General features: G+C 44.4%; 1 protein-coding gene across 1 annotated transcript in view; it reads right to left on the reverse strand.

The window, feature by feature from the left end:
* CCNJL (cyclin J-like) overlaps positions 1-14,243 on the reverse strand; it is an 80,642-nt gene extending 66,399 nt beyond the window's left edge. The window contains exons 1-2 of the mRNA XM_006897038.1: positions 14,010-14,243; positions 13,542-13,656 (exon numbers count right to left, since the gene is read on the reverse strand). Coding sequence (XP_006897100.1) covers positions 13,542-13,607 — 66 coding nt within the window. The 5' untranslated portion in view covers positions 13,608-13,656; positions 14,010-14,243. The remainder of the gene's footprint in view (positions 1-13,541; positions 13,657-14,009) is intronic.
* Between the last annotated feature and the right edge of the window lie 401 nt (positions 14,244-14,644).

The following is a 14,644-nucleotide window of genomic DNA, read 5'->3' on the forward strand; positions in this document are numbered from 1 at the left end:
ACAACAACAACAACATGTAAAACATTGTGTATGATGTTAGAAAACAGAAGTTAGTAGCATATGAGCTGGAGGACTAGCAAAAAGATGAAGACTTTCAATAAAATGGATTGACATAGTGACTATATAACCACAAGCTAGAGCATGGGGTATATACGGTGCATGGTGCAGGATATCACAGAGACGGTACAGGATCGGGCAAGGCTCACATCTCTCTGCTATCCATGGGTCTCTATGAGTCAAAGGTGACTAGAAAGCACCTGACAACAATACACTGTGTGGAGGATCACCATGAATTGGCATTGACTTGATGACATGTTTGTAAAATGAAACGTACAACTTGGAAAGAAAATGAGCAAAAGGAAATATTTCATTCATTCAATATAAATGTATTGAGGATTCACTACAGATACCAGAAGGGCGTTTTACCAAATGCCAAGTGTCACTGGTGGTTCAAATTCACTAGCAGCTATGACAAAGAAAGAGAGGATAGTCTCCCCTACAATTTACAGCCTTAGAAATCAATGCTATGAACAGGTTCTGACTCAACAGCAATGAGTTTGGAGAGTTATAGATACTATTATTGCTACAATAAGTGAAAAGGACAGAAGTCATCCTTGTTCAGAGTTTCTATTCAATGGTTTTAACTAAAAAAAAAAAAACAAAAACAAAACCCAAAACAAACAAACCAAAAAACCCCAACAGCCTAACCCACTTTAAAAAAATTTAAAATGTTAGCATTACTCCTTTTTAAAAAAATTATATAGCAACAATGAATGAATGGAAATCCAAAATCTCTGTAAATGTTCTTGAAAGTTAATAAAATGGAAAAAAACCCCCTATGTATACACAGAACAAATCGGCATAAATATTAATAAAGAAGTCCAGGGGGTCAGTGAGTTTATGTTAATGGTGAAGAAATAATTCAGACAAGGATTTTTCTGAATGAGAAAGGCTTCACAACCAGAACAATGTAATCAGTGTCTATGAATTGTGTGTCTAGAAATTGTTGAATTGGTGCATGGTTAGCTATGTATATTTTCAACAATAAGAAGGAAAAAACTACTAAAAATATACTAACATATAAAAAAAAACAACCGCACTCCAACACTGAAAATCAAATCGTACAGAACTAGACAAACCCACTGCCATCAACCGACTGCAACTCATGGTGACCCTTTAAGGCCTTACAAGGCTGTAAAACCTATAGGGAAACAGACTGCCACAGCTACCTGTTACAGATTGGCTGAGGAATTCAAACCACCATCAACTCTTTGGTTAACAGCCAAGTGCTTTAATTACTATGCCATGAAGGATTAGTAAGATAAAGAAAAATATGCAAATTATAGCAACACACACACACATGCACACGGACACAAGTTTGCTTATGAATAAAATAATTCTGACAGGATTGACAGGGAATTGGGAACAGTAGTACCCTCTTAGGAGTAAGAGTAGGGGGCAGCACGAAAATAAGCCTTTTAACTATCTACCCCTTAATATCACTTCTCATTTTTTTGTGACTGCGCACAGCAACTGGCTATATTTTATTTTTGTAGCTGAAGTGAGAGTTCACAGGGCAAATTCATTATCCATTCAATAATTTATACACACTTCTATTTTGTGACATTGGTTGCAAACCCCTCAATGTAACAGCTCTCTTTCCACTTTCCCCCTGCATCCCTTGTTTGCATTTCCCTTCTTTGCTGTTCTTTCTATGACCTCTGAGTTTCGTTTCTGGCAAATGCTTTGGGTCTCGTATGACTGAAGGCACAGAGGACTGTCTTCTGTCCTGGTGTTATTATTCACTTCAGAGCTGCACTGCTACGCCAGAGGCCACACCTTACTGACAGTGTGAATCTACCAGCAGCTCCAATGGAGAAAGACGGGCAATTTCCTCCCAGGCAATTTACAGCCTCTGAGAGGGTCAGCTATGAGTCAATTTTGACCCAATGGCAATAAGTAGTAGTAACAGTAGTAGGCTGTTTGACAGAAAGATGATTCTCAGGGATATCTTGCGGTTTTTTTAAAAACTATGTTCATGCATTCTCTATTCTGAATAAACAAAATTGTTTCCAATTTCTTGCTAACATCCAACAATAAGAAATTAGGTGAAGAGACATGGAAAGACACGCCTGGTATGATGCAAAATAATGCTTTGAGAAATTTAATTTCTCATTTTTAACCACAAAGACCTCTGAAATAAAAATGCATACAATGATGCGCTGAAATGCATATAAACATGCAGAAGAACAACATATACCAGAATGTCAACAATTATTATTACAAACAAGTGGTGTTGATTGTGGAAGAAAATTCTTTCTTTTGCTCACTTGTATTTATTTCTGTTATTTCTTAAAAGAAAAGAAACTTTTGGGGGTGTGTGTCAGTGTTATAAAAAGTTATAAAAGGACAGTGTTATAAAAAGAAAAGTAAAAACCAAACAAACCCACAGTGTCATCTCCTTTTGTCAGGTGCTCAGGGTCACAGAGAACTGTTGGCTGCACTCCTAACCAAGAGGCATCATAAGGCAGGAAGACAAAGACCAAGTCAAGGACGAGGGCGCAGGGCCAGCACAAAGCCTCAGATATCCTCTCCACTCAGGGCACAGGGTGTCCTCAGACAAGTCGCTCCCCACCACACAATCCGGAAGCCCCAGGGGCTGACTGTTCATGCCCATCTTTTCCCTGGGACACCTTGAAAACAGGCAAGGGTTGTTGTTTTGTTTTACAAATGAGATGAATGCTCAAGAACAAATCACCTCTGTACATGTGGTACTCTGTCATCCCAAATGGATGAGGTGTTGTGGGCACACTGAGTTAAGGCCTGAAGGTGAAAATGAAAGCACCAAGTTCAAGTTCAGTTTTATTACCAGCTTTCTATACTGAAGTTGTCAGTCACAAAGCTGGCAGCCTTCCTGTAAGTCATCTCATACAGCCTTTCAATCCTTCTCAAGACATCTGCCATCCTCTGAGTATACCTTCTGGGATAGCCCCAAACTATCTTTGCAGTTTAAGACTGTGAGCCTTAGCACCCTCACCACCAGGCATGACCATGAGCTCCAATTGTAATGGTCTCACTTGAAGACTGGAACTGCAACACAGCTCTGTCACTACATACAACCAAACTCAACCACTGCCATCAAGTTCCTTGAATAGAAATTCACGGTAATGTTCCATCAGGTTCTGGAGGCTAACACTCTTTATGACAGAAGACTGCCCATCTTTCTCCTGAGGAATGGCTGATGAATTCACACTGCTGAACTTTTGGTCACTCTCCTGACAAATACACGATGCTACCAAAGATCCATCACCCATGGGGAAGCCTGAGGGACACAATCCTGAAACCAAGCTGGGCTGGTGACCACCTCTTCCTGGTGTAAGAACACGTTGTTACTGGCTGCTCTGGGTATGTCTCCAGCTTGGGGGTCAATGGTCTCCTGGGGATACAGAAACCCAAATAGGAGAAAAGAGTGGGAAAGCCAGTTTTTGGCCTAGCCAATTTTCTGGTCCCTTTCTTGTGCAAGGACATGGACAGTCATTCTCTATAAGGAGATAGATTCTCAGTCTTACAGGTGGAAAATGTGAGGAATTTAGAAGGGAGGATTAAGGGAAAATATTAATGTTGAAGAGAGAATTAAAAGGACATGCAGGCTTTAGCAGTTACTGGAAAATCCCTTAGTTCTAACCCAGGGACTTGGGATGGGGCTAGAGTTAAGACTCTACTACCACACAGAAACAAACATGGACAAATGAGGGAGGCATGGAGATAGCCTTTTCTCTGTAAAGATGAAACAGTCCCCTGTGACCAGTCAGGACACACCGACGGCAGAAACCAAATCTCCTCAAGGTAAGAAACACTACATACAGGTGAGGGATCAGCCTGGGCACCCACCTGGACCAAATAAGGGAGGCCCAGGACATACAAGCAACTGGAACATGGCCCATATCCTGCGCTGCTAGCTTTTTAGAGCAGCTTCAGGAAAGCCATCTCCTAGAGGCCTTGGAGGTGCAAAAGTTAGTTACTTGACTGATTTCTGAATGGTTGGTAGTTCAAATCTATGCATCTGCTCCTTGGGAGAAAGATCAGGAAATCTGACGCCACAAAGACTACAGCCAAGCAAACCCTAAAAATGGCAGCTCAGCTCTGATGGGTCATTATGAGTCAAAACTGACCTGACAGCAACTAACAGCAAGCTTTTCGAGAAACATAAAAACTGCAATCCAGGTACCGACAGTGTCAGAGAGGACAGTCTTATTTTTTCCCCTTATTTTCATTTTCTGTTACAATGGATTCCCCCTACCATATACAAAGGAGTGACTATAATAATATATTATTATAGTTATTATGGTTACACCACAAGGACCCTTAGAATGCCTTACCTGACAAACTGACCTAATCAGCTGTTAGATTTCAACACAGTCCCTTGTGCCCTCTGAGCCTTGCTCTTTCCTACTCAGTCTATAAAACGGGGTTAACGGCAGCACTGAGGCTGATGTGAGGACCAAGAAAGAGAAATACATCACAGAATGCTGGGGCCAGGGCCCAAGAATGAGTACTGGGAACACTCAACAAACGACAGCCATGACTATTATCATCACTTGTTGTTATGTGCTGTTGAGTCGCTTGCAACTCAAAGCAACTCTTTGGACAACAGCTCTGAACCTGGCTCTATCCAGAGCCAACTTTATTGTCTCTGTCCCATCCACCCCCATTTCCCCAGTCACTGAGTCAATCCATCTCATTGAGGAGCTTCCTCTCTTGTGCTGTCCCTCCACCCTCCCAAGCGTGTTGTCCCTCTCCAAGGACCAGTCCCTTCTTGCAACATGCCCAAAGTACGTCAGACGGAGCTTCAGAATCCTTGCCTCCAAGGAGCAGCCTGCTATTACCCTCTCCAGGACAAACCTGTTTGTTCTCTTAGCAGTCCATGGTATATTCAATACTCTTTTCCAGCACTACAGCCCAAAGGTATCAATTCTTCTTCTATCATCCCTAGTCATTGTCCAGCTTTTTGATACATAACAAGTAGCTGCAAAGACCATGGCCTGGATCAGGCACATCTTATGGCATCACTGCTCTTCAGTACTTTGGAGAGGTCCCTGACAGCAGACTTTCCCAATGCAATCACTAAACAAAATTTCTGTTGCTGCCGTTTTTATTATTCAGTCACTTATCTGTAAAAACGTGTTTTACTAGCTCACCATTTCAAGAAGCATACCCTGGCCTCCTGTAGCTAAAGTGTTGTGGTGTTAATGAGGTAAACTTTGGGAAGTGGGAAGATCGATGAGGAGGATGCACCATCAGCTCTAGAGCAGAACGAGAAGAGCCTAGTCTTGAAAGAAGGGAAAGTAAGGAGGAAACTTTGGCACAAAGGCTCCCAGAACCCAGGAAGAGAGAGCCACCAAATTGTCATGTAGATCTTGTCAGTAAGGTTCTGGAAGAGAAGGATCATTATTTCTTTCAAATTCTACAAACACAACTGTAATTCAGAAAGTCTTCTAGATACCCAAATTGACTGTCTTTAAGTCCCAGTCAACTCGCAGCTGACCTTCCAGCGGGTTTTCAGAGACTGTAAAGTGCACAGAAAAAGTCCATCTTTCTCCTGAGAAACCACTGGTAACTCTTGACTTGCCAGTGAGGTACCATGTTTGGGTTAATAGTACAACTCCCTACAGATTAGACCAGATACTCAGGAGCCTTCGATTACAGAAGCAAGAGTCCTTAAATAGAGTCTTTGTTTACTATTGATGAATGATGACCATGTGTAAAATGTAATAATAGCAAACGGAAACAAGACTAAGTTCTGTGTATTTTGTTGCTCATGGTTATTGTTGGGTGCTATCCAGTGGATTACGACTCATAGTGACTCTGTGAACAACCGAGCTGAATCCTGCCCTAGCCTGTGCCATCCTCACAATCTCTGACACACTCGAGCCCATTGCTGCAGTCACTATGTCAGCCCACCCAGGTGGGGGGTCTTCCACTCCTCTTCACCATCCCTCCACATTTCCAAGCATGATGCACTTCTCCCTGGAATAACCTCTACTAGCAACATGCCCACGGTATGTGAGAGGAAGCGTCATCATCTTTGCTTCCAAGGGGGACTCTGCCTACACCTTCTCCAAGACATTTCTGTTTGTTCTCTTGGCAGTTCAAAGAATATTCAGCACTCTCTTAAACACCACAACTCAAAGGCATCAATTCTTCTGTCATCTTTATTCACTGTCCAGCTTTCAGCATGGACTGAATCAGGCACACTGTAGTTCTCAAACTGGCATCACTGCTCAATCATGCAGAGAGATCCCTGACTGCAGACTTTCCTGGTGCAGTTTGTCTCCTGATCTCCTGACTGCTGGGACCAAGTGTACTGACTCTGGCTCCAAGTGAGATGTAGTCATTGGTAGCCTCAATCTTTTCGCCATCTATTATGAGACTTGTTGCAATGGGAAAGTCTGCTGTTAGGGACCTCTCCAAAGTGCTGAAGAGCAACGGTGTCTCTTTGGAGACTAAGGTGCATCTGATACAGGCCATGGTCTTCACAATCACCTGTTATGCATCAGAGAGCTGGACAATGACCAAGGAGGATAGAAGGAGAATTGATGCCTGTGAGCTGTGGTGCTGGAGAAGAGTATTGAGAATACCATGGACTGCTAGGAAAACAAACAGATTTGTCCTGGAAAGGGTTAAACCAGGTGGCTCCTTGGAGGCAAGGATTCTGAGGCTCCATCTAACATACTTTGGACATGTTGTGAGGAGAGACCGGTCCTTGGAGAGGGACATCATGCTTGGGAGGGTGGAGGGACAGCGCAGGAGAGGAAGGCCCTCTATGAGGTGGATTGATTCAGTGACTGGGATAATTGGGATGGGAGTGTCAGAGACAGTGCGATTGGCACAGGACAGAGCGGAGTTTAGGGCTGTTGTACATAGGGTCGCTATGAGTCGCAGGTGACTCGACGGCACATAACAACAACAACAACATTATGAGACTGCCTATCAGTCCAGTAGTGAGGACATCTGTTTTCTTCATGTTGAAATGCAATCAATATTGAAGTCTGCAGTGTTTAACCTTCTGCAGCAAGTGCTTCAATGAAATGTTCTGGAATTCCCATGCTCCTCAATGTTAATCATAATTTGTTATGATCCACACAGTCAAATGTCTTTGCATAGTTAATAAGCACAAATAAACATTCTTCCAGTTTCAGCCAGGATCCATCTGATCAGGATCCATCGGCAATGGTATCCATGTGCCATGGCCTGTTCTAAATCCAGCTTGAATGTCTGGAAGCTCCTTGTCCATGTACTGTTCTAGCTAGTTTTGAATTATTTTCAGTAGTATTTTGCTTGCATGTCATATTAATGATACTGTTTGATAGTTTATACATTCTGTTACATCACCTTTCTAGGGAATGTGAACAAACTTGGCTCTCTTCCATTCAGCTGGCCAAGCATCTGTCCTCCAAATGTCCTGGTATGGACTAGTAAATACATTCAGGGTTGAGTTGAAACATGACGATTGGTAGCCCGTCCGTTCTGGAGCCTAGTGTTTGCCAGTATCTACAGTGCAGCTTGAAATTTTTCCTTCATTACCATTGGCTCTAACGTATGATACTTCCTGAAATATTTCAGTGTTAGCTGATTCTTTCTGATACAGTGCCTCTGTTGTACTCTCCATTGTCTTCGGATTGGAAAACAGATCATTCAAGATTTTGCCCATAGCATCCCAAGTATTGAAACTCGAGGCTTGAATTGCTGCTGCTCATTAGGAAATAAAATTCAGGAAGAAAAATGGAACCACTTGGAAGAAGCCTTAGTGATTTCACTTAGATTATTAAATTGCCCTTTGGTCTAGATCAGCACATCTGTTCTGCTAGGCAGTATTTTTCTCCCTAATCATACAAATCCTTGCAGTGTGTTACCTGATAGAACAAGTAAGTCTGTCATAATCTGGGAGAGGAGGCCATCTACATAGCCTTTTGCCTGGCACCACTGATTACCCTGGGAAGGCCAGCAGGGATCTTCCAGCAGATGTCAGATCCCTGGGAATGTTCCTGCACATTCACTTAACCAAGAAGTCAGCCTGGTCCTTGTATCGTGCACTGTCCTTTATCAGGTGATGCACTGGACAAGAGCTTCTCCCTATGCCATTTACTGCCTCTGAAAACCCTCTGGATGGTCAGCTGAGTCAATTTGGACTCAAAGGTACATAAGAACAAAAACAATCACCTGTAAGCTGCCTGTAGGTTGGCCACAGACTCACACCTTAACCTGAGCACACATACATGAGTATTGCACTGAAAATCTCAGTCTTACACATAACCACAAAGGAATCACACACAATGTACACATTGTAACAAGGAAAGAACCATGCACAACAATGTATTTAAAACATGTCTCACACAGTTTTCTCATTTAATTTCAGCATTCCCATACATGACTCCACGCAGTTTACAGAAAACAAATTAAAGCACATTGAATACTCATTCTTTCCCTTCTTTCACACTATCACTGAGGCTGTTCTGTGGACTTAAGCCCCAACACAGACAAAGACAGACAAAGGTTTCTCCTTGTGGAAGATATAGTCTAGAATGAATGGGAAAACACAGGAAGCAAAAAATAATTCTATGTACTTGGTGTTGTGTTGTTAAGTGTCGCTGAATCATTTGAGACTCACAGTGACCCTATGTACAGTAGCCTTAAACCCTGCTCTGTCCTGTGCCAAACTCACTGCCTCTGACACACCCACCCCGATTACCCCAGTCACTGAATCAATACACCTTATAGAGGGTCTTCCCCTCCTGCGTTGTCCCTCCACCCACCTGAGCATGACGTCCTTCTCCAAGGACCAATCCTTGAAGGAGGATGTCAGAATTCTATGTACTAGTAAGTGACAGGAAAAAACCTTTTATAAGAATGACATCAAGTTTAACTTGTTAGTTAAATTTGTGTCTTCTAGGCTGCAACACTTCCATGATACATCTTCAAGTATATGAACATGTATGGCTAAGCACAATTAATAACAGTGCATCTAAATTCCAAAATCAATCTCCATAATAGTCTATGTGTTTCCTACCGCCAAAGGGGCCCTTTAGAGTAGTGAGAGAAGATCTTCACCCTGAAACCCACAGCGTCCCTTTTCAGCAGGAAGTAGCTAAGAGAATACGCCATCCCCTTTTCCTTATGAATCAGGGTGAAGTCTTTCTCAGGGAGGAGTGATAGGGAATGGCAAAGGACACACTGACAAAGGAGATTAATCAGAACTGGCTTTGACAAGCACTGTGGCAATTGGACAATTAACACAGACATTCGGGGGGGGAGAAGAATGAACTGGGAAGGAGGGTAGAGAAAACAGTGCAACAATGAATGAATGAAACCCCCAAATCTCTGTAAATGTTCATTAAAACTAATAAAATATAATAATAATTATAAAATAAGAATGACATCAAGGAGTAATACTACATGAGAATGAACTACAATACAAGAAACTTCAAGAAGACTCCAAATAAAAGGAACGGCCAGCGCAAAGACCCTGAAGCATAACTGGTAGACCAGTTTGGAATAGAATTGTGACTTACCTTCTATGTATATGGGAAGAATGAATAACAGAGAACCAGGTTTGGAGTAGTTAAAAAAGCAACTCAAATTTCATCCCCATTATCAGTTTGCCTCTGCACAAAACTGGTTCTCTGCATAGCATTATATTTTATACACAATAGTATGATGCTGAACAAATACATTCTAGAAGTGTATCCAGAGTGTCCCTTAGAAACAAGGATGGTAAGGCTTTGTCTTACACACTTTGGGCAGGTTCCTGGAAAAGGACATCATGATCAGCAAAGTAAAGGGTCAGCCAAGAGAGAAAGACCTTCAATGAGCTAGACAGACACAGCAGCTGCAACCACAGCTCAGACACAAATACAGGTGTGAAGATGCCACAGGATGAGACAGCATTTTGCACTGTTGTACATGGGTTTGCCTTGAGTTGAGAGTTGACTCAATGGCATCTCGTAACAACAATAACAGCAACAACAGTGCCGATACTATAATGGGACTTTAAACACAACAAATTTGGGCTCTCACTATCTTGGCGAGTTCTGCCAAATCTCTCTCAACTTCTCAGAGTCCCCTTCTCCTGCATCTGTCAAATGAGGACAGGGGCTCACGGTTCCACAACGACAGGATATACGTAAACATGTTTGTACTCAACTGGCCACATTCAACAGTGAGTGTCCACTGTGTGGCCGGCACCTGTCGAGGTGGTGCACAGTGTTGTCGTTGTGTGCTGTCCAGTTGGAACTGCTTCCCAGCTGACTCTCCAGCGGGTTGGCAGAGGCTGCATTTAAGCTGAACAGGAGGAGACTGCTCATCTTTCTTCCTCAGAGCAGCTGATGGATCTAAAACATATCCATGCCTTTTGGCTGGCAGCACACTCCTTATTAGTAAGCTTCCAGAGCTTCCTTCTACAGTGTTAGTTAGGAAGATATCTATTAAAGTAGATGCCTCATTTTTAACAAGCACCGTGTCGGTGAAAAACAAAGGCCCGAAATTCATTTAAGAAGAAAGGGAAGGTTAGCAGTACTGTCTTCTCCCTAGTTTTCATTTTTCTCCCTGAAGCCTCTGTTAAGCAAAGCTTTCTCAAGCAGCAGCATCTTTAACAGGAAATAAAACAGAAATCGTTAATAGTATATTGGAAATGTAGATCTTTATAGCCACAAGAACACAGGATCTATTAAGGCCAGCTTCGAGTCACAGATAACCATGCATTAATCAGCCCCTCCAATTTCAATTTCTACCCAGTAAAACTGAGACAAACCCTACTTCCTCAGACAGTGGCAATCCAAGACCAAACAAATATATGATGGCATCTATTGTTGTTAACTTCCTTAGAATCTGTCCTTGGCTCACGGCAGGCAGTTCCACACGGAATGAAATACTGCCTGCTCCCACAACATCTTTATGGTCAGATAAAAACTGGGTAGTTATGATCCAAAGAATTTGCATTGGCCCATTTTCAGAAGGCTTGCTTCTGAGTCTAAAAGCTCTGCCTGAAACCTGTTAATGATCACAACAGTATCAAGACTGACAGGGATGGCGGCGGCACATAAGGTGATTTTCCTACAGAGAAAGTCTGAATTCTACCACAGGACCAGCAGCCTAGTGGTTGGCTGGGTAAAATATAAGTGATGGGTAAATGCCTCCCTTACTCCTGTGTGTGGCTGTTTGGAAGTATAGAACATCCCTACTCATACATATAGGAGTTGTTTGGCTGCTAACAAAAATATTGGTAGTTCAAACCCACCAGCTGCTCTGCAGGATAAAGATGAGGCAGCCAGTTTTAAAAAAGATTTACAGCCTCAGAATTCCTCAGTCCCAGGCTGTATTCCAGGGTTGTTACGAGTCTGCTATGGTTTTGATATTTGAAATTGCTTCTTTTTTTTTCCTCATATGCAAAAGGAAGTGGAATCTCAGGTAACCAAAACAGTTGATTTGTATACGTATATGCGTTAAATTGATACTTTAATGGAAATATTTTCTTGTGCTTTCAGTGAAAGTTTACCTAGTAAATCCATTGTTGCTGCTGTTAGAGTCAACAACACTGACCCTCGGGACAATCCATTCGACACTTTCACTATTCTGCAGTCTTGTTTGTTCGGGGCATAGTTAGCAGTTTCTACAACATTTATGTCAACTTTCTCATTTTTCTCCCCATCTGGTTGTTCCTTTTCTAGTAATCTAGTTTCCCTGTCCCCCTTGCCTTCCAAACTGGTTGATTTTATGTTGCTCTCAGATATCGCGTCTGCTAGGAAGAGGTTAATTAAGTTAAAGCTATTTCTTTCTCCCAAAAGGAGCAGAAAGGACAACTACTCAGAGCCCATGATAAATCAAACCCAAACCACTGCCAGGGAGTTAATTCCAATTCACGCAACCCTCCAGTGGTTTTCTGGGGTTGTAAAGGTTAATGAAAGAGACTTCCTCATGTATCTTCCAAGAGACACCTGGTAGGTTTGAACTGTCAACCTTTTAGTGAACCACCCCACATTTAACCAGAAAGCTCAATTTCCCAACAGCCTGTGCTAACTCCATTCAGACTACACTTATGGGAAAAGCTCATGGCCAAACTACCTGTTCTACCACCCATTGCCTCTTCTTTTTAAGTGAACTACCAAGACTTGGATTTTCCAGATGCCTAGAATGGAAGCCATGGTACTTGGAGAAAAAGACCAAGAAAAGCTGAGAAAATAAGACCCTGCATAAGAAATGCAAAATACAGACCAACCAGGAGGTACAGGAAAAGACAAAAAATGTATCTATTTGTCTTGAAGGTCAAAAGATAAAAAAACTGTTGAGTCATTTGTGACTCATGGCAACCCTATGAGTATCATAACAGAACCATGTCCTATAGGGCTGGTGGAAAAGGCAACCGCCAACGAGGACAAGGCCTGAGCAGCTGGCTACTTTTTAAGCAGAGCACCACCACACCTGGTGCAAACTAACTGGGTAAGGGACCTACCCAACACCCAGGAACCCCGCTAGGAAGATCTCTCCCTCCTCTACCTCATACCTCTCCCCCAGCCCTTCCCCGTTTCTGCCCTCGGGCAGGAGGCATGACACACTTCCTGCCCACCTGGACTTCTCCACCTTCCTGAGACCTCCTCTTCTTCAGGGGGAGGGAGCGCAGAGCTCATATTACAGCTGCCCCCACCTTCTGCCACAGGAGGCAAAATGGCAAGGGAGTTTTTGTTTTCTCCACTCATCATCCAGTGGCATTCCGCGCCCCGCCCCCCCCCCCCAGTTTATTTACAAAATTCGAATACATTGTTTTCAAGAACAAATTCTTTCCATTTTCCTCACCTCCCCACCCATCAAATTGCACAACCTGCACACCCTCATCCCTCTGCTTCCAGCCTCTCCCACCCCTCTTGGATCCTTATACTCATTTTACAATGATGGTTTTATACATTATTTATCCTTGTGGGACAGTTAGTTCCTTCAGCATAATACTCTCCAGTCATCATACAGTTTTGAAGACTCTTTGTATGAGGAATCATGTTTCTTAGATTTCAACATTCCAGTCCTATTCTCGAGGCTTTTTTTTGCCCTATCTATAATTAATATTGCTTTCAAATCATCACTTTTGCCTAAGTAAATTAATTTTAAAATGAAACATTCTATTAAAGGAAAATCAGTATTTATGCACTTTAATGTATATATGTATTTTTATAAAAATGCCTATTTATGAACCATTTAAAATAATTTCGGGTGGCACTACAAGAGAAAATACAGGCTTGGGGGTGCAACGACAGTTTCCATTCACTGGCCGGGAACTCTGGGCGGCTAATCTGAAAAACCAACTTGGAACTCTCCAGACCTCCAGTTTTTCAGTCGAGCTGGTCCGAGGTGTTCACTGCTACCCCGGGCCACTCAGAGAGAGAGAGGGCAAAGGGCAGGAGGAACGACGGGCGATGGGAGTTCCAAGGTCCCCACGGGGTGACGTGGGGACATTGATAGCGAAAGAGACTTTTAAAGTCCTGCCAGTGGCAACAGACCTGCTCGCGAAGGGTGCAGTGAATGTCCGAGGCGACGCTTCCTTCCCACCACGGCTCATCCATCATCGCGTCGGCGGCGCGGCAATCCGAGGCTATGTGGCTCGCAGGACGTACCCTGCACGGTGGACAAGGGCAACTTCAGCTGGGGCGCACTCCCTGGTTCAGACCCCCGGCAGCCCGATCCGCGCACTCCCCCTCCGGTCAGGCTCAGGCGGGCTAGTGGTGGCCTCTCTTACTGGTGTCCCCTCCCTTCTGCCCGCTGGGCCCGGGGCAATAGGAAGCTCTGCAACAACTTGCAGAGTTTTATTTTCCCTCTTGCAAAAGTTGCATAGAAAGTTGCCCACTCCACTAACTCGCCCGGGGCTGGGACTCCGGCGGCGACGACCGGCGCGCCGTCCCCAACTCCTCCCCCGCCGCCTAGCCTTTGTCCTGCTCCCACATCCTGCCCTCGACCGGGGCGAGACTCACGCATCCTTCTCCGAGCTTGGGGGGCTGCAGCCCCAGAGCCCTCCTAGGTCCGAGCTGGAGGGTGCCCTCAAATGCCTGCCCACGCAGAGCGCCTGCCCAGTTCGCTCCACTCTCGGCGGCCGGTCTGCAAATCAGCTCGAGCCAGCGGCCGCCGCGCCCCTGCGTGCGCTCGGGTCCCGCCGCGGCTCGCAGCCTCTCGGCCGCCCGGGGCCTCCCTCCTTCGCTGGGGGAATTGGGGGCCGGGCCTCGCGCATGCGCCGCCAGCGCCCTGAGCCCCGAGGGCTTGGGGGGCTGGGAATGAAGAATCTTAATTTTGCAGCCGCTGCTTTACCTTCCAGGCCACCCTCTTCTGTCGCTCTGTTGGAAAGGGTCCCCTCACCTTCACGGAGTCCTGGGCGCCAGCGCCCCCGCTCTGCCATCTGCAAGAGGAAACTAGGACCGCGCGCCACCTGCGCGCACCACGCGTGAATCGCCTCGGCAAGGTGCCCGGGGAAGGTCAGCCTCCGCCTGCAGCGCTCCCGCCAGCTTTCTGACCCGAACACCTGAGTTCTCTCTCTTTCTCTTTTTTTAAAGCCTATTCTGCGTTGAGGAGATAGATTTCCAAACGAACCTATCTCGACAAAAGCCTCAGAAAA

Source organism: Elephantulus edwardii, unplaced genomic scaffold (genome assembly GCF_000299155.1).
Source record: "Elephantulus edwardii isolate Elephantulus edwardi_28Jun2011 unplaced genomic scaffold, EleEdw1.0 scaffold00197, whole genome shotgun sequence".
Taxonomy (NCBI): domain Eukaryota; kingdom Metazoa; phylum Chordata; class Mammalia; order Macroscelidea; family Macroscelididae; genus Elephantulus; species Elephantulus edwardii.